Consider the following 25,514-nt stretch of genomic DNA (forward strand, 5'->3'; position numbering starts at 1 on the left):
CTTGATGTTTGTTGCACTGTAATGCCTACAGAACTGGTAGTCTGTGGCATGTGAAGTTGCATTTAATGTCAAAATAACACTTTCAAAATTAGTTTTAAATAAGCATTCACTTTCTTCAATATCTGATTTCTTACTGAAAAAAGGTCCTTATGCGCATTTTTTGGCGCATATACGGTATGCATGACGCGTTGGAGTTGGGAGGAGCCGAAAGGGCATCAACAGGGAAGTGAGGAAGAGAACACGCAGGAACGGATGAATATATAGGAGGAGGAGGATACACATGTCAGGTTTCCCGCATGTCATAAGCAATGCTGATAACACTGTGCTACGTCTATCTGTGGGTTCGATTCCAGAGGTGTTATACGCTAGTTATCCGAAGCACCGTGCACAGACTGCACGCGAGCAGCAGCTTCACGTTCTGCACTGCACTGAAACCCGGGCAGCTGCAGAAAGAAAAGCAACGCCACGGGCAAAGTTTCAGTAAGCATATTACAAGACCTTCCAATCTCGACGAGACTGCGTGCTTACAGCTGGGGAACAAGCTGCTTTACATTACTGACTCGCAGGTGATTGGTTTCATTTTCATTTTCACCTATTTAAGTTGTCACTTTCTGTTGATAGTTTTTTAAAAATCTATTCTAAGGCCTCGCATAGTTGAACACAAAACAAGTTCAATTTACAATACCGCAGACCTGCCTTGTTGTCAAAACCCGCCACTAACTTCTTAGTTGATGTTGTGGTTATGGTCCTCTCTCACAATTTTCTGGATGAAAATAAATAAATAAATCAATAAATAGTAGCCTTGGGTTTTAGTTTTAGCTATAACTTATCCTTAGTAATGAAACGCGTGACTTGTGTAGTTGCAAATCAAAGTACACTAGTCCAGCTGTATAATAATATCTAAATATTATTCTAAACGATGTGCATAATTGTTAAGTAATTACAGACCCTGATAAATTACTTATTTGGTGTATATAATTTGTAATTGTATTTAAATTAAATTACATTTTATTAGCTGTCCATAGCTGTATGTATGTCTCAGTACTTTACCGTTACTTTATCAATTAATGGTTACTTATTTAAATTGTTCTTATCACTGCCCTATATATGTTCACGTTTCAAAGTCAATTTCAAGTTAACTATCGAGTTGCATCAGTACCAGTCTCAATATTACAGTAACTATTACTGTATATCCCATGCTTTCTTATTTAAGGTAAAGAAAATACACTGCAGCCCAGTAATCGATTTATGACTTCACATAGTTTGGTTGAAGAACATTATTTATTTGGTTATTGATAGCTGGTTGATTAATATTTTCAGTGTCCTGAATAAATTGACAGATTAGACATAATAATAGACTACAATATGTGGCCATAAGAAAAGTACCACAAAAAAGGGGATTGATTATGGTGATGAGAAACATTTATATTTCAAATGCCATTTGGGATCTTGCAGGTGACTGGGTAATGCAAACTAACTTTGTATTTCATTTACCTACTGAATACTGTACCCCTTGCATTTTTCATATGCCATGCAAGGTTGGAAATAAGGCTGCCTTCCATAGCAGTTTGATCCCTTCCATTTTTCTCAGTTGCGTCCAAACTAATGCCTGGCTGTACACGTTTAATTTATATAAGCCAACCAATGTTACAACCGCCATGTTAAGGACTGTAACTTTACCCCAGTAATACTCATTATACAGTTTTACAGATGCAGCTAAAATTGAATTGATAGTCTAACTGGCTAGGATATATTCAAAAATGAAAAAATATGACATTTTGACATCAAACATGAAATACTGTACTACTGTTATGGCTTCGGGTAGACTTTTGCAATATCATTTTGTAGTTTTTTTGATGTTAAACACAAGATATGTTCATATAGTTTTTTTGTTTTTTTTTTAATTATGTCTCAATCCTAAAAATCTAGCTGATGCAAAACTTTTGGCCATAAGCTGTATGTATTAAATACTTTGCATTGCCTGGATATTGCTCGACACTAGTGAAAACTGACCAAAGTTAATCTTAAGAGACATTCACACTTTTTGCTCTGTGGCAGAGATGGGGAATACCTGTTGTACTATGTATGTGTGTGTCATTTGCAGCCCTGTGAAGACCTGAGCAAGTGGACCCTGCTCCAGGAAACACCTTTGATTTATTTGGAATCTACACCTAGACGAGAGCGTGTTGCGTTTGTACTGGAAGCTGCATCAGGACAGGAACAGAAAACCGCTTTACACAAGCTGTCAGCTTCATCCAAAAAGGCATGTATGCGTTTTAAATTCCCTGTAGAACTTTGTGTATTTCACTGCTTTACCTGTTTGTCAGGTTTGGTTTTTTTAGAATCTGGGCTGAGCGCATTAGGAGTATTGATTCAGGTCAATACAAGGGCAGTCCATTTAAGCTGCGTTTACATTGCCTTTCTGGTCTGATCCCAGCACGAGAGCGAAAGCTGCTGACGCAGGTAACTGGCTACTACCAGGAGCATTCACTGCAGACATGTTTTGTAGGCTGTTATGATAATGATTTTAATGAACTGTGTTGTAAAAATGTACTGTTGTGTGATATCGGAAATAATTACACTGGAAGTAAATCCATGGTAATTGAATTCAAATTCATGTTTTCCTGTTTAATTGATTTGCTTTAACATAGATAACAAAATGTAAACCTAATATTTATTCACAAAGTGCAAGCGTTTAAAATGTAAACATAGCAATGAAAGCACGGTATGGATAATATACTGTACCTACTGTACAGTGTGAGATCAGGTTATGTTAATACAGGATCCAAGTTTCTATTTGAGGTCCTTTTCCAAATGTCTGCATGCTGAGTTCTACCATGTGTCAGACATGCATAGAGGGGTGTTACAGCATGCAGTGCTTTAAAAATAAAACAACATTATTTCTGTTGTTGCATGCTTGCTTTTAGCTTGCAACATTTTTTTTTTTTAAGTTTAATGCTTTCTTTTCAAACAAAAATAAATAGATAAAATAGATGGAAAGTATTTTAACGAGCTTTACATCTGCAGTGTTGCTACCCCAGACTTGACTGCAATGATAACAACCAACCATTAAACTTTAAAACACCACTTAGCTGTGCTGTTAGCTGGCAACAGGGACATACGGCTTTTATACATTATTAAATTCATGTCATTTGCATAATAAATTAGTGTGTGCTACAGCTGGCAGATGTTCACACTGTTTTGTCCAAACCCTGTATGAGCAGGTTGTGGAAACTTTGTTGTAAGAATCACATTGTGTTCTCTAATGATTTAAAGTGTAGAATTGCATTTAGGCAGATAGCTTAAAAAAAAAAAAAAAAAGACCTGCATCTCAAATCTTGAAACAGCCAAACATTCATCAAATGAAACCATAGATAAGTATGCTTCTGTAATAGAGAAATAAGAGATGCACAGAGGAAGGACCGGGTAGTTATTTTAGCTTGCTTTATTGATCCCTGATATGAAGACAGAGGATCTGTCAGGCACTGTTTTCAAAGGCACAGACAGGACACAACGTAACACAGCAGCTTCTGTGGAAAGATCTTGTGTTTGTTGTCAAGCTTCTCCGGCTTTCATCTTTTTTTGTAGACCTGGACAAATCTGCTTGATTTCCACCCTTGTCACAGGAACATCTCTTGCAAAAAAAACCAACAAAAAAAACAAAACGCCGCTCTCTGTGGATCTACCCTTCAGTGGTAGTGGACAAGCTTGTTGTTGTGTACTGAGGTTCATTTACTACATGCTCCAGCTTTGATTGGGTTACCTCTGCCATTGTCCCCCAATCCCTCTTATTTTGAGTACTGACATTCTTGGCCACGGAGGATGCACTTATTTGCAGAGCTGTCTCCTCCAGCCCGGAACTTGATCTGTGATACACTGTTTGATTCCAGGACCCCGTGGCTACGGCCAGTTGGCTGCAAGCTTGGGTTTGTGGCTGTCTGGTGCTATGGATTCTTAAGTGTCTCCGGGTATGGAAAAAAAAACAAAAAAAAACATGTCTAATGTTAAGTGGTGCTGCAGACCATTGAAAGCATATAGAAAGCTTTCTGCATATTTCTGAGAAGTCATGCTTTCACCAAAAGCATATTATATCCGGGAGATAGGATCCTGTCCGTCAGAAAGCTTTTTAAAGATAATAGCTGTTCAACATGCAGTAACAGAAGCCTTGGGGGTTAGTGGTTGAGGCTGGGGACTGAGAGAGTGTAGGGGCCCCAGATAGTATTTGCACTGGACTGCTGGGTAGCTCAGGTAATGTACAGCTTGTTGCTAAATCTGACCATTGACAGAAAGATTGCTACAGTTTTCCAAGGTTGTCATAAGGAACAAGCCTTCCTCACTGTAATATGTGGTGCATAACATCAGATGCAAAAGTTGTCTAACCCTGTTATCTAAATCAAGAATCCTATCTTCAGGTTTGTCTCTCATTGAAGAGCATACTTATTTGCATCTTGCTCCTGCAACCTGCTCCTCCTAAAATGTTTTCTTGTAATGTCTGTGCCAAAGGTACTTCTCCTATTGGATGTAGCTCGCAGTAAAACGTTTTGTTTTTTCGTAGATTCTAAAGTGGTCAGACTACTGTTTGCCTCTAGCCTGCATCTCCGGCGACCCGTTTAAGTTAATTGCCAGTGTGGATAACTTCTGCAGGCTTGGGGTAGCTTTTATGGAGGACAGATTACAAATGGACAATGGGATGGTACCAGAAAAAATAGTTTGTAAGTATGTGGATCTTTAAAGAAAAAAATGTGTCAAGTTTATTTAAAGGTGTTGTGTTACGCACATTTTTATTTTCTTTTTTTTCAGAAAGGTTATATTTTTAAACAATCAATGAACTGCACTCAAGCAATGATATAAATCCACATAGTGGTACCTTTTTTATTGAATTATGCTTTTGCGATGTGAATTAAGACCTGAATACAATTTCCACAGGTCTTCATAAAGACACCAGATCAAAGTGAATTCTGGTCCCTCTCTGGGCATGATTTTAGTGCAGTTGAAAAGCCTATGTCCCTTTGCTGGTCACAGAACCAGCTGGTGTGTTTTCATTACATCACTGACAGTACTGCTCAAATGATACTGTATTTTATTCACTTTATTTTTGTATGTCCCTTCAGCTGTTCTACTTGAGGAATCTGCACTAAAGAAACTGGTTGAAAATACCAAGATGGATGGGGAGAAAAGCCCTGTACCTGGTACACAGACTGAACAGGCTGAGGCAGAGATACCAAAGCTTAAGGAGACGGTATCTGATAATGAGTCAGGGGACAATCGCCAAGATGGACCACAGCTTGCAAAAACTGTGCAAGGACTGCAGAAGGACCGAAGCTCAGATAAGGCTCAGGAAGAGAACGCCAACCAGCCACAGAGCACGGACCAGAAGGAGAATCAGGCCAGTCTGGGAGGGAATCATCACAGAGACGGACACCACCTCCACCTTTCCAGCTGCCACGAGTGTCTGGAGCTGGAGAACAGCACCATTGAGTCTGTGAAATTCGCCTCTGCCGAGAACATTCACAATCTGCCTGACGACTACAGCGGGTTCGGCAGTGAAGATGAGAGCTGCACTGGCCAGTCCAGGCGGGTCAATGTTAGCGGAAAGCCACCCAATGTGCTGGTCTACACCGGCTCTGATCCCAGTCGGTTCCTGACCAAATACCAGCAGGTGAAGACCATCCTGGCTGAGTGCATAGACATGGACAGCTACATCGTCTACCACTTGCTGGAAGAGCAGGTTTTGAAGGACCCCTGGGCAGAGAACTCCTTGCTGCTGGTTTTTGCCTCGGAGGAGCCAGTTCCTGAGAAGTTTCACAAACTGTTCTTGAACTATCTTTCCAAGGGGGGCAAGATATTCGGGCTGTCTTCCTTCTTCTGCTTCAGCGGGGTCAACCTAGCTCCCAAGGAGGCCCTGAAAAACAAAATCCACAAGCTGTGCTTCACTAAAACCGACCACACTGACATCGAGCTGGACGTGCTGACCAGTGGGATGGTCTATGAGAAGGTCGGAGCCAGCAGGGACAGTGGTGTGGAGTTCTGGGGACAACTTGGGAACAAAGACAAAGACATGGTGATAGTCCGTCTGCCGTATGGGGATAATGGAGGGGAAGCCATTTTGAGCCAGGTACAGTATGGGATAATGCAGTTAATATAACGCTCTAGGTCGTTTCCACTAATCGGAGAACAGATAACCATTCATGTATTACGCCGCGTCAACACAAATCCGACCCAAGCCATGTAGTTACACTGCAGCCCCGGATGAAACCTGTATCACAGTTGAATTAGAGGCATTCATGTGGCTTGGTTTCAGTTCAAATACAGACCATCTCAGTTCCTTTACTAACGTTCAATACCCACCACCTCTGACTGCGCTGGACCAGCTGCCGTTACCCTCTCGTGTTTACTATTGCAGGCATGTAAATGTTCACTCTCGAACAAGACGCTGCTGCTTGATTATTCCAGATTTATCAAAGGAAGGTGACTAGCATTACTTCTGATTGCACATTTTCAACACCCCCTTACATACTTGTATAGGATTTAAGTACAGGCCCAGTTGTTGTATGTTTCAGTGAATCCCAGGCCTGTGATTGGCTTACTCTGTCCTCTGGGTGTGTGTACTGAAGTGTGCAGCTTGCCCACTGGAGTGTTTTCTTGTCTGCATGCTGGTTTAAAACTAATCGTTGTTTTTGTCTCGTTGGCGGTACCATCTCCAGGACCATGAGGTGACTAAAGCTCTTAAAGTAAAACTTGGAATGACTAAAAAAAAACAAAAAAAAAACAATCACAGTACTAATGACTCTTTAGTGACCAACGATTCCCCCATTCCTTTCTCTCCTGTCTCCGGCGTTATCACAGGTGCTCCTGGACACTTCCCCAGACTCCCAGGAGATCCAGGACCCTGAGGATTTCAACATGCTGAAGGTCAGCAACGCCCGGCGCTACGAGGTCCTCACAGAGATCCTCAGTGCTCTCGGGCTGAGCTGCGAACTGAGCAACGTGCCTCCTCCCAGCCCTCTCTACCTCCTCACCACCACAGAGGTATGGCTTTCACTGCACTGAGAACCTGCTGAGGCGCTTTAGAGGCACCAAGTTTTGAAAATAATTATTACAACATAGCTTTATGGACTCTTATTTTAATTACCCAAACAGTGACGTCCGCCGCCATTTAACATCCTGCTGGTATTTTTTATCCAGGGGTGATTTATTGACCCCCTAAGTACATTAGTCAGCAGTGTGGAGTAGTGGTTAGGGCTCTGGACTCCTGACCGGAGGGTTGTGGGTTCAGTCCCCATTGGGGGACACTGCTGCTGTACCCTTGAGCAAGGTACTTTACCTAAATTGCTCCAGTAAAAAAAAAAAACAACTGTATAAATGGGTAATTGTATGTAAAAAATAATGTGTAAAAAAATAATGTGATATCTTGTAACAATTGTAAGTCGCCCTGGATAAGGGCGTCTGCTAAGAAATAAAAAAAAAATAATAATAATAATACAGATACAAGAGGTCTTGAGTGAGTTAAGAAGTTGTTTGGATCATAAATAGCTATTTTGTCAGATTTGCAGTATTTTCCTATTAAATCTTTATTAGAGCCTTGTGTCTGCAGTACAGTATTAACTCTAAGGGTTCGATGACGTGAAAAGAAGCAGAAACATGGCAGCATTGTTTAAGAACTGTTGGCCTACTTGATGTGGCTCAGCACAGGCAGTTAGTTACCTTAGGCCTATTTGTAACTTCCTGTCGGGCCTGCACTGAACATCCATTGATGATCTGCCAGTGGGCTCGGTTTAAATTCCATTAATTCTGGCACAGGATTTGAACTGACATTAAAGTTCACAGCTGGTGTTCTCTTTGTTAAATTCCAGTTAAACTATATGGCACGGGTCTTTTATTTCCTTGTGGAATAAAACTGTGACCCAATGCATTTTGTGGTTCTGAAATGTTGGTTCTCTAGTATGTGCTGCCCTCTGGAGGTCATGCTAAATAATACATTATTTTAAAGACCAACCTGAAACGGAATCAGTGACAGTACTGAAGAGAGTACCTTGAGTGTTTGTACCTTGAGTGTTTGTTTTCATTATCCCTGTGGACGGAGGGTTGTATGTATGTCATGCTTCACACATTTATCCATAAATGTGGAGAAACAGTTATTAAATTGTCATGAAACTTGGTATTAACATTTACGTTATTGAGACTAACTTCCATACGTCTGAATGTATCGGGGTGTCTGTGTGTCCATTCATCCATCCGTCTGAATGGATATATCGGGGTGACTGTATGTCCATTCATCCATCCGTCTGAATGGATATATCAGGGTGTCTGTATGTCCATTCATCCATCCGTCTGAATGGATATATCGGGGTGTCTGTATGTCCATTCATCCATCCGTCTGAATGGATATATCGGGGTGTCTGTATGTCCATTCATTCATCCGTCTGAATGGATATATCGGGGTGTCTGTATGTCCATTCATTCATCCGTCTGAATGGATATATCGGGGTGTCTGTATGTCCATTCATCCATCCGTCTGAATGGATATATCGGGGTGTCTGTATGTCCATTCATCCATCTGTCTGAATGGATACATCGGGGTGTCTGTATGTCCATTCATTCATCCGTCTGAATGGATATATCGGGGTGTCTGTATGTCCATTCATCCATCCGTCTGAATGGATATATCGGGGTGTCTGTATGTCCATTCATCCATCTGTCTGAATGGATACATCGGGGTGTCTGTATGTCCATTCATCCATCCGTCTGAATGTCACACTTACGTTTCTGCATTCATCTGGAGAATTGCTTATCAGATTGTGGTTAAACATTTAATTGCTCTTGTATCAACAGTATTACAGAATAGTATAGAATATGTCTGGACATTAACGTTTTCATTAGAAAAGAGACTTGTTTTTGCACATTTTGGATAAATCTAGGCACTGGTTGAAATATAAACTTGTCTCGTATGAATTATGTGCTGCAATCATTAAAGTTTATATGAACAATTACAAACATCCCTGTAAAAATAGCCAGTGAATAGAAAGAGAGCCTTGTCTGCTGGGCTCCATTTAAGCCTACCATAGATGTCTATCTTTCTGGGCTTGGCGGGCTTCAGTTAATTCCCCCATTGTGTCTTTGTAAGACCCCTGATATTGATATTTAAATAGGGTCTCTGCCAGTGATGTCATACCCACAGCTATGCAGGGAATGTGCGGACCATGCTTGAATCTGTTTCTGCGCTTCCTCTTGTGGATATTAGAATAACAGTAGAGCTGGTTGCATTACCTATCCTGGGCATTTCACACCAAGAGAATTCAGGTTGTTGTGTAGAGCTGAACCTGGAGTGAAGGTCAAATGCTGTGTGTGGATCGGCGCCTCCTCTTACTGTTGTAGGAGATGTTGTCTCGTGCGGTTTGGGTGAGAGGACCGAAAAGCTGCTCAAACTGTGCAACATGATTTCTGTTATAATGACATGTGTGTGGTCCCGTGCGTAGAACACATGGCATCATTTATGCAGAATAGCAACCAGTCACTGTTTGCAGATTCTTTAAGTTGATTCGCAGTTTGCCTCGAGTATCTCCCTAGACTCCAGATATTAAAAACAGTGGTCAATATACTGCTTTGTAATGGAAAATACTGATACTTGCTGCGCTTTAGTGGTCATGCTAGACTAATACATGATATGTTCTTGGGGAGGAGGGAGGGGGCTGAGAAGGTGGGGTGGCTGAATAAATGTATTCTTTCACTTTAATTACTTGGTACTTAACCCCAACACCACCCCCGCCCCGCGACCCCCAGAATCTCTTTATGGACAATTTAGCAGAAAACATCTATGCAACAGTGGCTCTGATCCTGTCTGGCTTTAGATGACAGAGGGCCCAATTAATGAGGATTCAATTATTATTTTCTATGGCTTTTCAGTAGAATTAATCAAGACTAAATACATTTCCAGAACATTTTGGTTTTTTACAACCCTACTTCCATCTGTCACACTTGCCACACAGTCCCCAGTTCAAAGAGTGAGTATTTGTAATATGTTCAATATGTGATATGATCATAATAAGCATGCAGTATGAATGTACAGTATATATACACACACACACACACACACACACAATCGAATGTGCACACCTGGTCATGTCATTAACACTTAGGCATTATATAACTGTCAGGTTCATGCTGCTTCAAAGAGTACATGAGAAAATCAGGTAGACCTGATTTGAGACAAATAAAAATAAAAAAAAACAACACTGAAAAGCTGGTTAGGAGACTACAAAATGTATGTCTGAGAATCGGTTAAATCAATTACTCCAAGAACATTTTATTTGAAGTTCCAATAAGCATTTAACCTGTCAGGACATGGGAAAGTGACTTGCTGAACAATATTCATGGTGGCGCTATCAAATTGAGGGAGCATGATTCAAATTTAAGAACTGGGAAAATACCCGCTTCATCTGGGGAGGTCCTGCAAAAGGACTGAACACGTGCACTGTGCTGCGTCTCCACAAGGTGGCAGTATGTAGCTACAGTTCAGTCCATGTGCTGCGTTAAAACAGTACCCAGAGAGCACACAATACTAATACCCAACATTTTACTGTATCATAAAACAGATGTGAAACACCTAAAACTGCCAGTTAGCAGTTTTAATTTGGCAATATTTCTAGAAACAACTATATTTAATAAAAATAACAAATACTTTCTTGAAAAAGAACACGTTTACAGCACTGTGTTTATTTTTCTTTATGCACAGCTGAAGAAGCTTGTCCAAAACGTCCTGAAATAAGATTTTTTAAAATAATTTAAACCTTTTTTGTACAGCCAAAATAAACCTGTTCATATACACACACACACACACACACACACACACACAGTGCTCCCTCGTTAGAAGGTGGCCCATTATACTGCGTGACCGGTTATAACGTTCATTTGCCCCGTAATGCCATTACACTAGCACTAGTACTCCAGCACACAAATCTCTTAACTATGGCTCCCGACTATAGCGTTAGAAAGGGGCAGCACTGTGTGTGTTTATTAAGCTGGGACTAGAAAACTGTCATGGCTTGCTATTTTATTAATGAGTCAATATATAGCTTTAATTAATGGGAGTGATGCTGCATGTGTTCCGTTAATGAACTTGACTCTGCCCCAGTTCTCTGTATGGAGTAGTGTCTGCTCTTTGTATGTAATTGGCTCTGAACTGTAATGTCTAATTTATAACTGAAAGGATGTATTTAACTAAAGCAGTTTATTTTATTTTTTTGGGGGGTTGGGGGGGGGGGTACTATTCTTATTTAAAAAATGAACACGCGCTGCAATCATCTAATTTTCTTTTGAAAATTAAGTTAAAATGAAATCACCCACCTTATGGTGGTACATTTGAATTCTGGTGGCTTTCAAAATGATTATAACTGTGTGCAGTTATTTAAATTCTAATGCAAAAAAAAAAAAAAAAACCCTCATTGGTTATCTTTTATTTTTTAGTTCTTTTAGAAAGCTGATAAAAGGATACCAACACCACAATTCAAAGTTAGCTTATCCCAGGGCTACTTGAGCACTCGCCTTTTACAAAGACTCAAAGTGACATCTAAGATGACATAAGGTAGTCCAAGATTAGTGCTGATCAGGGTTTGTGAAACTTTATTATTATTATTATTATTATTATTAGTATTATTATTATTATTATTATATATTTTTTAAATAGATAAAGATGAATAGATCAAACGTGGCTAAATAAAGAAATATGTACTGATCGTAAAGAGGCTGTAGGTAATGATTTATGTTTTACGCAGTCTGTGTTTATCCTGTGAGAATCGGTTAAATCAATCACTACTGTGATAAAGATAATACTCTACAGCAGTCACAATAAAAAGTTCAATTAAAACAAATTGAAAGCCACACAATTGGACTCCCTGTGTTTTAAGTCGGACCTCCTTCTGCAAGTCATTTATCAAACCTGCACTGAAACGCTCAAAAGCAGTTTTTAAGATCGTTTCTAATATGATTCGTGAATCGCTTTGATTGTTGGCTTTTCATTTATATACCCACTTGGACCTGTTGATTTTTAATAGATACAAAAAGACAGTGTTTCCAAAAGCAAAACTGTGTTTGTACCATTTTTCCTCTTCTTTTTCTTCTTGGGTATGTTTTGAGTTCAGGTTGACATTTCACCTCTGCCCCAGCCACTTTGTTACAACAAACATTCGGCTAAGGAGAGCAGCTGCCGGCAAGATTGCTTCCAGATTCGTTTTTTTTTTTTTTTTTAATTGCTGCAAAAGGAAAGTAGTGGAGCAGTGTACACCTTAACAATTCAGAAGCACAGTATCCCAGCATGAGGACTACCTTACACTCTGCAGTCAAGGACTGGACTACACGTGCAGGGATCCATGCGGAATATCTAATGTTAGGGTCCAGATAGAATTTGCTACTAGATCCAAATGCGTGAACTTACAGCCCCAAATGTTTTGTTTTTTTTTTCTTTTTCATGCAAAGATTATCTAGTATGTTTATATATAATGGGATCACAAAATTAAAAAATAGTGTGTTTGTTAATTTTTTTCAGTGCTCATCTTGTCATTTATATTTTAAAATGAAAGAATATTTCCATATGCATCTGAATTTTGAAATGCTATCCAAACGTAAAAATACTTTTTGGTTTCCTGATAATAAATACAAAACAATGCGATTTGCTTTTATATAACGCTCTTCACCCGGAGCATCCCAGGACACTTTACAATAAAAACTATTTTAAAAAGAAATAAATAAAAAAGAGCCACTGACCAATCAATCCAGCTCAAGAATAAGCCGACGCAAACAAATCTATTTTTTAATTTGAGTTACAAGACTCGACTGTGCCAGCGTTCCTGATCTGACTCGGGACAGAGTTCCAAAGGCCCTCGCCCCTCCTGATTATAGACAACCTAGAAGGAACTGCCAAAAGTTTAGCATTCATTGTTCAAGGTGCGACTAGGAGCATGAGGTATCGCCATCTCCTGTATATAAAGACATCACTACATTGGTGTCCTGTTTAGTACACACCTGTATTTTCTGATTCTCTAGTGGGAATCATACAAAGTTAACCCTTTTGTGGCTATCTGTACTATCAGAGACCATATGAGGTACAGATATTGCAGAAACGGTGATAACTAAATATTTCTATAACCTTGACATTGACCAATATGGCTGACATATTTAAGTAATATCACATTTTATGTTACTGTATGACAAAGGCATCATCACACTTTGAGATAGTGTCTTCACATTAGTATACAACTGTTTTATATTCCGTGATTCTCATGCTCATACAAAAATGGTTTGTGCCTTTATTTTAACCCCTGCTATGTTTAATATATACTACTTCTATTTTATTATTATTATTATTATTATTATTATTATTATTATTAGAGATATCTTGTTTTAAATGCTAGTTTTTTGATTTGTAAAATCCTATTCAGCACCTGTGTTTAGGCTGCAGCGTGAGCTCTGAGATTGAAATTGTATTTGAATTTGTCTCAGGAATCTGATCGCAGAACCCTAATTACTGCAGTGTAACAAGTACAAAGAAGATAATGGAAGCATGCTGATGAGTGATTCTAATTGATTAGCTATCGCCACACGCTCTAATACGGATCACAAGCAATTATGTTAGCAGTCATCGTTATCATCTCTGCCCTTTCAGACGCTGTGGGTGCTAACGAGACAATTCAGTTACCAGATGGTGTCTTTCAAAGGTTGATTTTTTATTTTTTTTTTCTCTTACTAGCTGAAGGAAGAGCCGTGGCGCACTGATGTTGTAATGAGGCATCCCTCTAAGTAGCCATGTACAAAATTTAATAAAAAAAATAATAGGGAAATCAGACAAAGTTTTGGCTAATGCCTTCATGGCTTTTGTGTGCCACAACCGTGAATGGTGGGCTGTTCTTAAAGCGTTTTACTCCGATCTTTAAAATGTAGCCTTGCTGTATTATTTATTTATTGAGTTATTTATTTTTAAGGCAGGGAACGAAGGCTTTACATCTATGTTTAATCGATTTAGGGGTGGTTTCACATACCCCAATTAGCACTAATCTTGGACTACCTTCCCTAATCGGGGTCTGTGAAACCAGCCATAAATGTTTAAACCCAGCCTGAAACCATCGTGCACGCTTTCAGTGAAAAAACACAATTTGTTAGTCATCTTTATATTTTAGTTTTGTATTTATTTAAAAATGTAATGTTGGATCACAATGAATAAATGATGAAACTTAAAAAAAAATAAAAAAATAAACAAAGACGTTTTCAGTTTAGTCAAATACTAGTTTAGGATTTTTATTTTATATTAAACGTTTCAACCTTTTACAACCTTAACTAGAAACAAACAATTCACTTGTTTATTCTAAGGTGTCCAAAAGCACTTGGAAGTTCTGTCTTATTCTCTTTTTAAAAATGCAAACTTCCAGCCTTATGAGCTTAAGAAAACACACCCGATCAGACTGGCGGCTTCAAAATGAATGTGTAACTAAACCTGACTGTATTAAAATTTCTCCTGTTCAAGTATCTTATAATCAACAGAAACAGAATGGTGTTTTAACCACCTAACAATACCATGTCAATTTTTTTTTTGTGGTTATACTTCCTTAAAAACAGTGTCATGCTTCCAACTTATTCCTGTTTGTTTTTATTGGGAACCTGAAGCTCCGTATACATTTAATTATGCATTGCCTTAATAATCTCTGTTTTCAACCCACATGTAGACAGACTCTCAAGCCAGGGACCATCACTCAATTAGACCTTACACTACATGCCTTTTTTATTATTATTATTTATTTGTTTATTTAGCAGACGCCTTTATCCAAGGCGACTTACAGAGACTAGGGTGTGTGAACTATGCATCAGCTGCAGAGTCACTTACAATTACGTCTCACCCGAAAGACGGAGCACAAGGAGGTTAAGTGACTTGCTCAGGGTCACACAAAGTCCATGCAAGTACATGTGAAGCCTCAAGATGGCTTCACATGTACCTGCATGGACTTCTCAGAACTACATTTCCCATCATCCTCCTGCTCACATATAACTGAGATGGATTTACCAGTGAGCAGGAGGATGATGGGAAATGTAATTCTGAGAGGTCCATGCGGGTACATGTGAAGTCATCTTGAGGCAGGGAATGCTATTTAAAACTTTAAAAAAGTGGTCAAAATGTAAAAAAATATATAATAAATAAATAAAACACTACACTCACTTTACGTAAACAGTTGTAGCAACACATGGGAACGTGTAACACAATAAAATAAAAAGGTCCTTATGTGCCCTTTTAAGGGCTTTTATAACAGAAACACTTCAGTTGGGGTTTATCAAGTACAATATGTAGAAAAAACATGTGAGATCAAAAGTGATATTTTTTTAGTCAGTAAAAAAAAAAATAACTTTTACATCAAAGACTTCATGAAAGGAGCATTACCTAAAATATGCACATGTGCCTGGAAAATACCTTCAATTTGCCTTTTCAACCTCTTTGCGGTACTGCATGATTATGCAAAACCTGACCCTAACCTCCTTTTAAAGAGGGTGGAATTTCATTCGGCATTCTTTTATTTTATTTTTAACATACTGCTCGAGATATCTGCAACGGCAAGCTTCCAGGATTGCTCTAATAGCATTAAGCACAACACAGCTGCTCAAGTAACTTTGTGATCCGTGCATGCAAATTATTCTTACTTTACAAGCTTATTTTTAAGCAGTAGACCCCTGATTAGATGCCTGCTTTTTGAACACATACACCACTACTGTACAGACAAGGTCAGCTACCAAGGCAATGCCCAGTAATCCGGGTTTTATGGTGATTTAGAAACCGGTAAACAGTGCCTTTTTATTGTGGTTTCTAAATCTATAAGTCTGACTTTCCTTTTCAGTGTTTAATTGCTCTCCTTCCATTTGGTGTATTTTTTTTAAAAAGCTAGACCGTCTACGAGGATGTTCTACAGTCTTCTGTTGTGTGGTAGTGCCTTCATTCTCAGCTTTCTGATTTCAGATAAAAGTTTCTAATCCTGCAATAATGTCTGATACAGATACCACCATGACCAGAGATTATGAAAGTGAGGAGTTTTCCAGCCGTTCACATATTATTTGGCCTATTCACCTGTCTATTCTAGATCTTCCCTTTAGTGGTTGTTTTAGGAAACTTTAACAGTACTATAGCCTCATTTTTGTAAATTGTATTTTTATTTTTAGTCAAGCAGGCTTTCCTTCCTGGAATGGCTGTCGACCGCAGTGGACACAGAGGGGATTTTGAGGTCCGCCAAGGTCTCTCTGAAAGCGGTTTCAGCTCTGCAGCCTGGGATGGAGCTGATGGAGGGCATCCTTCCTCTGGTCACGCAGCCTTTGGGGTTCTCCTCGGAGCAGTTGGACCTCCAGACGTACTCCCGGAGCCTGCAGTCCAGGAGCCTGGGGCAGATCGTCCTCTTCGCGGAAGTGACGCCCACGACCATGGATCTGCTGGACGGGTAAGGTTCATTCCACTGCCTTGTAATGTCTCCTTAACCAACCTGCTCTTTCACAGACCTTGTCGCACTCTATCTTATCATCTCCAGCAGGGCTGGGGTCAGTTTCTGTTCTTCAATTCCAATTCCTTTGCCGGAATTGGAATTGGAATTGGAATTTATATTTTAGAGACATAATTATGATTGTTCAACTGCTTTCATTGGAAGCCAATGTAATTACGGTACAGCAAGTAATACCAATGGCACACCTGATATATCAGAGGTGTTTTTTTTTATTTATTTTTTTATCAATATTAGTAAGCCAAAGCTGGACTTGTACCCCATGAACTCTTTTGAATAAAGGAAATTGGGCGCAGTAGGTTTACCATTAAACAAATCAGACCAATCACAAAATTAAAACCAATCTCTTTTGTGGCATTGCATTGTAAAACCCAGATTTGATGTTGAAAAGTTTAATCAAAACTGTCTTGGGGATTTCACTTAACAAGTAAAAAAAAAAAAAAAACCACAGATTTACTTAATGCACCCTGCTCCATTTCGAGGTGGTTCTTCATCTTCTTCTCCTTAATCTGTTTGGACTGTTTATGCTTCAGGCTGACAATATTGCACCAGTAGGGCTTGCACTGGGAGGAGAGAACAGACTCTTGCTTGTACTAGCAGCCTGTTCACAGGAGCCTTCAGTAAGGGTCTGAACAGCGGATAGCACTACACCTCTGGACTGAGTGATGGTAACCCTGCTGTAGTAATGACACTCGAGAGAGAGAGAGAGCGAGAGCGCACCAGTGCTCTGGGAGGGCAGGCTAGTGGGCTGGAACTAATTTAATGGCTCAATGACCTCACAGCGGTAGAAACAGCCTGCACCTAATAGAGGTCTTTGTCTACATTTCCACCATCTCACTGGTAACTTGCCAGTCAACAGTCAGGATCCAAGAAACAGGTGGAAGCTATTAGACCTGTCATAAAGTTTGAAAAATTGATTCTGGACTCGAGTTGAATTGATTGGAGCTGACAGTGTTGTCATTAAGGTTCTGTGCTAGAAAAAAAAAAAGCAAAAAGCAAAAAAAAGAGGTCTATAGCTTGATTTAAGAGCCCTTGATTATTTGCTTAATTTCCAGATGGCCCACGTTGCTATTTTACATTCTAATTAAACGTTATTATTCTTCAAAGTATCTTTCCTGCTCCTCAGAGTTCGGTAAATTTAAACCGTATAATTAAATTACTAGTAGATCGATCTATCTGTCTATCTATCTATCTATCTATCTATCTATCTATCTATCTATCTATCTATCTATCTCTTTCTTTCTTTCTTTCTTTCTTTCTTTCTTTCTTTCTTTCTTTCTTTCTTAGCAGACACCCTTATCCAGGGCGACTTACAATTGTTACAAGATATCACATTATTTTTACATACAATTACATTATTTTTTACATACAATTACCCATTTATACAGTTGGGTTTTTACTGGAGCAATCTAGGTAAAGTACCTTGCTCAAGGGTACAGCAGCAGTGTCCCCCACCTGGGATTGAACCCACGACCCTCCAGTCCAAGAGCCCTAACCACTACTCCACACTGCCACCCTATATACAACTTCCCTTGTATATATAAACTTATTTTTATAATAGTAATTAGTGTAAGTGATGAATTTATATAACATGTTTACTGTAACATGAACCCAACCCTGTCCTGCAGTGGATAGTGATCTCCTTTCCTTGGCCTTTCTGACATGCTTTTTGCAAATGTAAAGCCGGGTCCACACCTGAGCGATCAGTTGCGCGACCCAGTTGCTCCCGAAATCGCGCAACTCAGTTGTGAGCAATTGCAGTGTCCACATCTGAGCAATTACTTGTGCAACAAGGTTCCCGCGTCTACAAGTTTCATTTTTTTATGATAACTGAGGTGACAGTATTTTTTTTTTGTTTTGACAACCGAGTTGACTTTTTTTTTTTTTTTTTTCTCCCGTGTCTGCAAGTTTAGAATCGTATTTATTTTATTTCTTTTTTGACAACTGAGTTGACACAGGTCGTAATGTGTCCAGTAATTAATGAGGAAGAGTTGGCTGTTATTATTTTTTCAACTGTTATTTTAAATGCCATATTCCCTAAAGAAAAAAACAAGCCGCGTAAAAGCTGGAGGAAACCGTTTAATTTTAACATTTTTAAAATTCGAGCTGCTTAATATGCAAGCCATGCAGTCAGCATTATAAGAACCAATCAGAGTTGTCAAATTGCCACATGATCGCCTGTGTCTACAGAAGTCGCGCAGCTGGTTGCTTGGAAAGTAGAGCCCGGCTCTACTTCAAGCAACTGGTTGCGCAACTGCTCGCAAATGGTTGCAGGGACGTCCACATATAAGCGACACGATCGCGCAACTGATCGCTCAGGTGTGGACCCAGCTTAAGAGAGGGGAGGCTGGGCGTGGCCCGGCAACCACACAAGCAAGCTTCTCAACCACTATCCAGAAGAATCAGTCTCCTCTACAGGTGTGGTTATAGAGCTGTCAGAACTCCTCTCACCGCGATCGCCAACACCTGTGCATTAGACAGGGCTCCTTACACCAGGCTGCTACTTGTAATTTTACTGTACCATGAAACAGGTCGAGCCAAAAGAGTTGAAAAGTTACAATGCCACGTGATATCTCAAGAACCAGGAACCAAAGATGCATAGAAAAACAGCACAGGCGTGCAAGCAAGAGGGTAGCTGGTTAGAATGAGCATCGGAGAAATATGAAAAACATTGCTGCTTTCACTCTTTATCACATACCAGTTTAATTTATCAGTAGACTGTGAGTTCTATAGCATACACAGATAGTAGCATTGATATTTCATAATGCAAGCTCCCAAACACATTCATTCAGGAGAACATGCATCTCATCGATCCCTTGGGGGTTAGGATTGTGTATATAGCCTTACCGGAAATAAAAAAGAAGTTATATAAATGGCACGGCTGTAACAGTCAGTGCATTTACATCCCTACAGGGGTCACCATCATTTTCAAGTCTGCAGTCCACATGCAATTTGAATGTATAGCAGCAGATAGTACACAAAGAAAAGCCTTATTAGGATGCAAATTGTTTCATGCTGTACAAAAAAAACAAACGTGTTGATAAGATGAAATAGTGACCACCTGCATAGGATCCGTAGTAGTAACATGCTTGTGTGTGTGTGTGTGTGTGTGAGTGAGTGGCTTGTTGAGTAATTGCGAGTTAGCAGCACACCAGAACGGGTTTCTGAGGATCAGCAGTGATGAAATGCTTGGTTTCCTAATGCATGTTCTGCCAGAGTACGAGCAGGAACAGGGTGTGTCCATTAATTACGGAATGTTATGTTTAATTCACCTGTAGGAGAAGAAAAAACACAGGCAGTACCAAAAGTGTTTTAGCAGAGCACATTTGTCAAGGCAGTCTGTACATGTCACCTTCCTTCCCTCTGTTCTAAATCTTAAGCTAGATTTCTGAAGTTGCATCCAGTCATACTTAACCTGAACTGAAGTATACACATGAGCGACTTGCAGTCCTGTGCATTTAACAGCATGCTGTTGCTTTATGAACACATCCTTTTTGTCCATTTGTGTTCAGTTCACAAGAAAATAAGCTGCAGAAAGCACACATGTTGGTTTGCTGTAACCCACCTAACTCATCATGGTTAACCGTAGCCCAAATATTTTTCCATGCACTCTTCTAGAGTACCAGAATATTTTTTATTTTTATTAATTTTATTACAATAATAAATAACCTGCTGCGCTACAAATTTCTCCAAGCATTTTTTTTTTTTCCCCCGATTCAATTGAGGACGCATATTTGCGTTGCACTGTACACTGAAGCCCACAGGACCAGGAGGAAATTGTGCACTGAAGCCTGTTCAACACTGATATGCATCCCCACTCCCTTCAGAAAAATCAGCCTTTTGGAAAATATTTTGTGAAAAAGTTAGTAAGCATGGCAAAAAGATATAGATACAGAAACCACAAGAGAATTATACAGAACATGGGTAGGAAATTAAATTGTATGGAAATGTATATAATCTTCAATTCCAAGCAATAAAACCTTTCCAGCACTGGCTTGAGGATTTAAGACCCCTTTGTGAAGGGAAGTGCTTCGGTAAGCGTTATGTTAGTGTGCCCTGATAAAGACAGGTTTGTATTGACAGCAGCTCTGGGCTGATAGCTGTCCAGGGAGCCTGTTTGTTTGTCCAGTGCATTAGCTCTTTGTTTAGTCAGGAACAGCTAATAATACTGAGCTGTGGCTGATGGGCCGTTCCCACAAGGTCAGCACAGAAGGGGAATTTCATTTGCTGCTTTTCTGTCATCCGTACTGCTGTAAGCCCACAAGATGACAAAGGGAGTGGTACAGTATATATGAAAGCGTCAGCTCACTCTTTAATTAACTTTAACTGGGTCTTTTAATTAACTTGAATTAAGTGAGACCCTAAAGTATATTACTTTTTTTCTAGTTGTTTGGTTATAGTTTTGTAAAATGAACAACTGTGTTTCTCCTTTCAAAAAAATAGGAGTTCATTATAATACTGTCTTTCAAAATGTAATCTAAAGTCTAAATAAATAAATGGAGAAAGCAATGAAAAATGACAGTGTGGATGTCACTCTTTCACAGTAGAGCCTGCTTTTGAAGTGGTTGGTTTCTGAAGGATTGGCATATTTGGAATACTGTTAATTATTTGTAAAAAAAATATAATATAGCTATAAGTTGATTTTCACCCCACTTAAGGTGTGAGTGGCCAAAAAATGTGTCAAAGCCGCTCATGTGGTGGATATCAGCCTGTATCATACAGCACCCTATACATTGTTGTATATACATATGTACATTTTATTAACTAGTGCATTTTGTAATGCCTGTGGCTGTTTACTGTCAACGTGCGATTTATTGGTTTTGTACAGATCTACAAAATGTCTCAGACTGGCATTGTGCATGTGTGGTGTGTACCGCAGTAAGAATAATGTAATGATGCGTTTCTTGCTCTGAGTATGATCCGTGTGCATGCAGCACAGCAACTGGTTTTGTCAGTGTTCCAAGCTGTAGCCCTCAAATACGCCACTATGCAGTCAAATTAGAAAAATGTACTTCTTTTTTTATGTTTGAGGTATACCTAAGCCTGAGGTGCAGACGGGTATGCAGTTCATTCCAATTATAAAACTTATCTCCAGACAAGGCCAGGAACTCTACTGTATACAATTACAGTTTTAAACTAGTGTTTTTTTTTCCCTGAACCTGACAGATTATCTGTGAATGGTATGACATGTTCAAATGTCAGCACTTTTAACAGCTGTGTGCTTCTGCTAATGTCAGTTCGCTCAGAGCATGTGAGGTCAAATGACAGGTAATCAGATACCCAATTCGTCCTGCACAGAGTAGAAGATTTAAAAATAAGGATGTTGTTTTTTACGATTTGAAACAACACGGGCCGTGCGTCACAGAGCGGGTGTGTTTTTAATAAAGCCCATTCATCTAGCTGTCTGTATGTATCAAGTGATCTGCATGTATCTGTGCATAATGTGTATCATTCTCTCTATCAGATGAGCCGCACTTTAATGAATACAATAAAGAAGACAACAACAATATTGAATAGTTTAATGTTTTATCCATTAGAACATTCTTTTAAATATCAAAAAATATAAAAATATATTTAATATATATACAGTATGGCCCAGTATGTGTTACTGGGTGTAATGTTAGGTCGTGCTACAGCAGTTAGATTGATGTGCAATGCTAAGACAATAAAAAACAAGCAACTGTTACTAGCCCCCCCACCCCCCCCCCCCCCCCCCCCGCCCCCCCTGCTCAGGGCTGTGTTCACATGGAATAAACCTTACAATTAGCAGAAGGAGGAGCTTTAGTGAGGGGAAAATGTGCCAATTGTCCTGGCAAAGAACCCACGAATCAGTGTTTGTTTGCACAGGGAATCTACAATCAAAACTGACAGCGTTTGGTATTAGGGCCTGTTTCCTGTGAAAATATGAGACATGTAAAGACCTACAAAAAACTGCAGCAGCAGGTTTGTACATAAAACATAATTGGTCCAATTGACCTTGCATGCTCAACTTCCAATTATCTCAAATTGTAAGCAGATGGCTAAAGTCCTCATTTCATATTCTTCTAACATCTGGCACTGCATTCTAAAGTAAAAGTTTATGTCTAGAATGAGCAGCATATTAATTAGCTGAATCTGGGGTCAAACGAAAAAACCTGTTTGAGGGCGGTTTAATATAAAGCATTAATGTGTATTCAGAAAGTAAAAATTCAGAAAGTGGGGGGGTGCAAAAATGGTAAGGCCCCACTGTTTTAAAACAAGGGAGTCTGTGGTCCAAAATAGACAGGCTATTGCTGTTTTATTTCGTGCAGGTCTTTTAAAACGTCATAGTGGATCCAGGCAGTTAGTCTTTTGGAGTAAAGATGAATAGATTTATCAAGGGTAACAGAAGTGTCACTACTAGTGCTGCCAAGTGAACATTGAAAAAGAAGGTGAAGTTGTTCTAACCCCTGGGCTGTTCTTTGACGCTGTGAACTCAAACTGTGATCTTGTGACTCCCTCAGTCTTTGGCTCTGAACGACACTGTACCTCTTTAATTAAAATACTACTTTGTTCTTCAGCTGTAATAATATGCTGGTTTTAATGATGTGCAGGCTGGCCTGTTGTACTGTAACAAAGAATCATCCAAACCTAATTTTTTTTAACTTGCTTAACAACTAAATTGCTGCTCTTTACATGACATGAAAAATATATCTAAATAAATATTTCAATTCTAACATTTGCATTTTAGATGGTCTCAAATTTTAACATAATAATAAAAAAAAACTGTTTCTTATGATTGAGTTGTACACTCAGTCAAAACTGCACTAATGACATGTTTAAACATATATTTTTTTAAGTGAATAATGACCCAAATACTGTGTTAAATCCCAAAACAGTGATTTGAGTCAAAAAATATATTGTAACGAGGAGGCAGAAATAGTTGGCAGTAAGAAGGAGCTTGTAAATCAGAGTGTGTATCTTAACTGCAACAATCCACCCCTATTGGATGCAAGTACCACACAGAACACACAGGGTAATGGTTCTACTCTGATGTAGCAGCTGAGAGAAGACGTGTTTGAGAATTCTGTAGAGGCTGCTCGTCTCCATTGTAAAGAGTCTCTAAGTGTAAAGAGTGTTTCTAAACAGCAACAAGAATACATACCTTCAGGAACATAGCTGGGATGAAGTTGCCCTTTAAGTTTGTTGTATTTATTTATGCATTTAAAATGTACACACACAGAGAGAGACACACACATAGCAGGAAAACCTCATTAAGTTGCACATCCAGCTTTTTTTTCAAGAGGGACCCAGGAAACAAAGTAGACAGATATACATTTAGCATGATCGATTCTCACACACATTTTTCTTTAATCGGTGATTGCATGTACTTTGAGTAAGAAAGTAATTAAATGTTTAAATTTACCCGATTCCAGAATTCAGGAGCTCTATACATAAAAGATGCCTGGCCTGTCTTTGTTCTCATAAAAGGAATATTCAGTTTACAGTCAGTGTTCCTTAAAATATAACGCTCATAAACTTCAATGGGTAACATGGATTTTAAGTCTCTTGGACCATCGCCATGTCTACATTTGTAAAGCAGAGAGGCAAAATGAGACTGTCTTCTTTTCTCCAAACATGTTTTTTTTCCAAACTTGTAAACAACATCTCCATAGTAGTAATAGGCAACAGTACTTGTCATGTTTTCTGAATGGCAATCGAAGGTGCCTGTTGGGAGCTGAGCTTTAGTATTTAAGTATAAGAGTTCACTATAATAAAAGCATAGCCAATTGTAAAAACAAACACATAGTGAACAGATGGTAAAGCTTAGGTAAGCATTGTGAAGCCCAGAGAGGTATGGTAAAGCATATTATTAAACAGGGCAAACCATGTAAACTATGTTAAATGCATAGTATAACCATGGGAAAGAATACTGCTAAATTGCGTCCTTGCTTTGTGTCTATTGGAGAAAGTCTTTCATTGATCTCCTAAATGAAAATGATAATTTGCGGCCGCTTTTTAGTCGGTAGGATTAGCTCAAATAATCACATTTACAGATTAGTTTTTACTATATTGATCATGAAAATGTTTTCCTCTTGGTCAATACAAATATGCTTATGATGTTAATTGCAAATCCAGTTTTCAAAATTAACATTGATGTCTGGCATAATCCTTTCAGATTTCTTTATTAGATTTCCACACCTAAACAGGTTTTGCACATTAAAACTTTTCTTTTTATTAAATGAATAAATAATAATCATAATAATAATAATAATAATAATAATAATAATAATAATAATAATAATAATAATAATAATAATAATAATAATAATACACTTTCTTTTTTCATTGAACTATACCAGAACTTGCCAACATGATGGTGTTCTTGCACTGGCCAGTGTGGTTTGTGATCTATTTTTGCATTTTTAGGTTTTGCGAACAAGAGAAAAATCCTTCATGTTGTACTGTGTTTTTGGTCCACGGGGCTGTCAGGAAACATCTGTACGCTCAGAGTTTCGATACAAGTATTGAAGAATCTTCTTTGTGATTAAAAATCAAAAAAGAGAGAAAATAAATCTTTGTGCGTAATTCCTCTTTTGTGGTGGCGTTTGATGCAAGCTCCCTATCGGGGTAACAGCTTGGCTAATCCCACAGTGAGAACATTCTCAGACTGGTTAGATGTGCCCACTTGTATCCACTTGTCGTACAGATGGCTTGGGTGGTGTCCATTTGTTCTGCAATGACCTCGCGATGGATGAGTGACCTGGGTTCTGCTGTCATGGCAAAGGCTATTGAAGGGGAGAGTCCCTGTTGAGCTTCTCTCCATAAGAAAACAAGTGAGAGGTATCTGCTATCTTGACTTAAAAGATGTTATCTTCTGTGTGGAAGACTAGGCTTGTCCCTTTGTCTAGTAGACCTGCTGCGTTGTTTCTCTTTGTTCAATACTTGTTGCAATTACCAACAGGACAAAAAGTATTGTTGGAATCCTTAACCAGCTGAGCTTGGTTAGAATGGCCTGTGGTCTAGCATGTGAGGGAT

The 25,514-nt window shown here is 39.0% G+C and overlaps 1 protein-coding gene across 1 annotated transcript in view; it reads left to right on the plus strand.

Annotated features, from left to right (window-relative positions):
* Positions 1-191: 191 nt before the first annotated feature.
* Positions 192-25,514, plus strand: part of LOC117407164 (biotin--protein ligase-like) — a 40,932-nt gene continuing 15,609 nt past the window's right edge. Inside the window, exons 1-6 of the mRNA XM_034923873.2 lie at positions 192-566; positions 2,105-2,263; positions 4,556-4,712; positions 5,112-6,115; positions 6,847-7,029; positions 16,189-16,460. Of these exons, the coding sequence (XP_034779764.2) occupies positions 309-566; positions 2,105-2,263; positions 4,556-4,712; positions 5,112-6,115; positions 6,847-7,029; positions 16,189-16,460 (2,033 nt within the window). The 5' untranslated portion in view covers positions 192-308. The remainder of the gene's footprint in view (positions 567-2,104; positions 2,264-4,555; positions 4,713-5,111; positions 6,116-6,846; positions 7,030-16,188; positions 16,461-25,514) is intronic.

Source organism: Acipenser ruthenus, chromosome 9 (genome assembly GCF_902713425.1).
Source record: "Acipenser ruthenus chromosome 9, fAciRut3.2 maternal haplotype, whole genome shotgun sequence".
Classification (NCBI taxonomy): Eukaryota; Metazoa; Chordata; class Actinopteri; order Acipenseriformes; family Acipenseridae; genus Acipenser; species Acipenser ruthenus.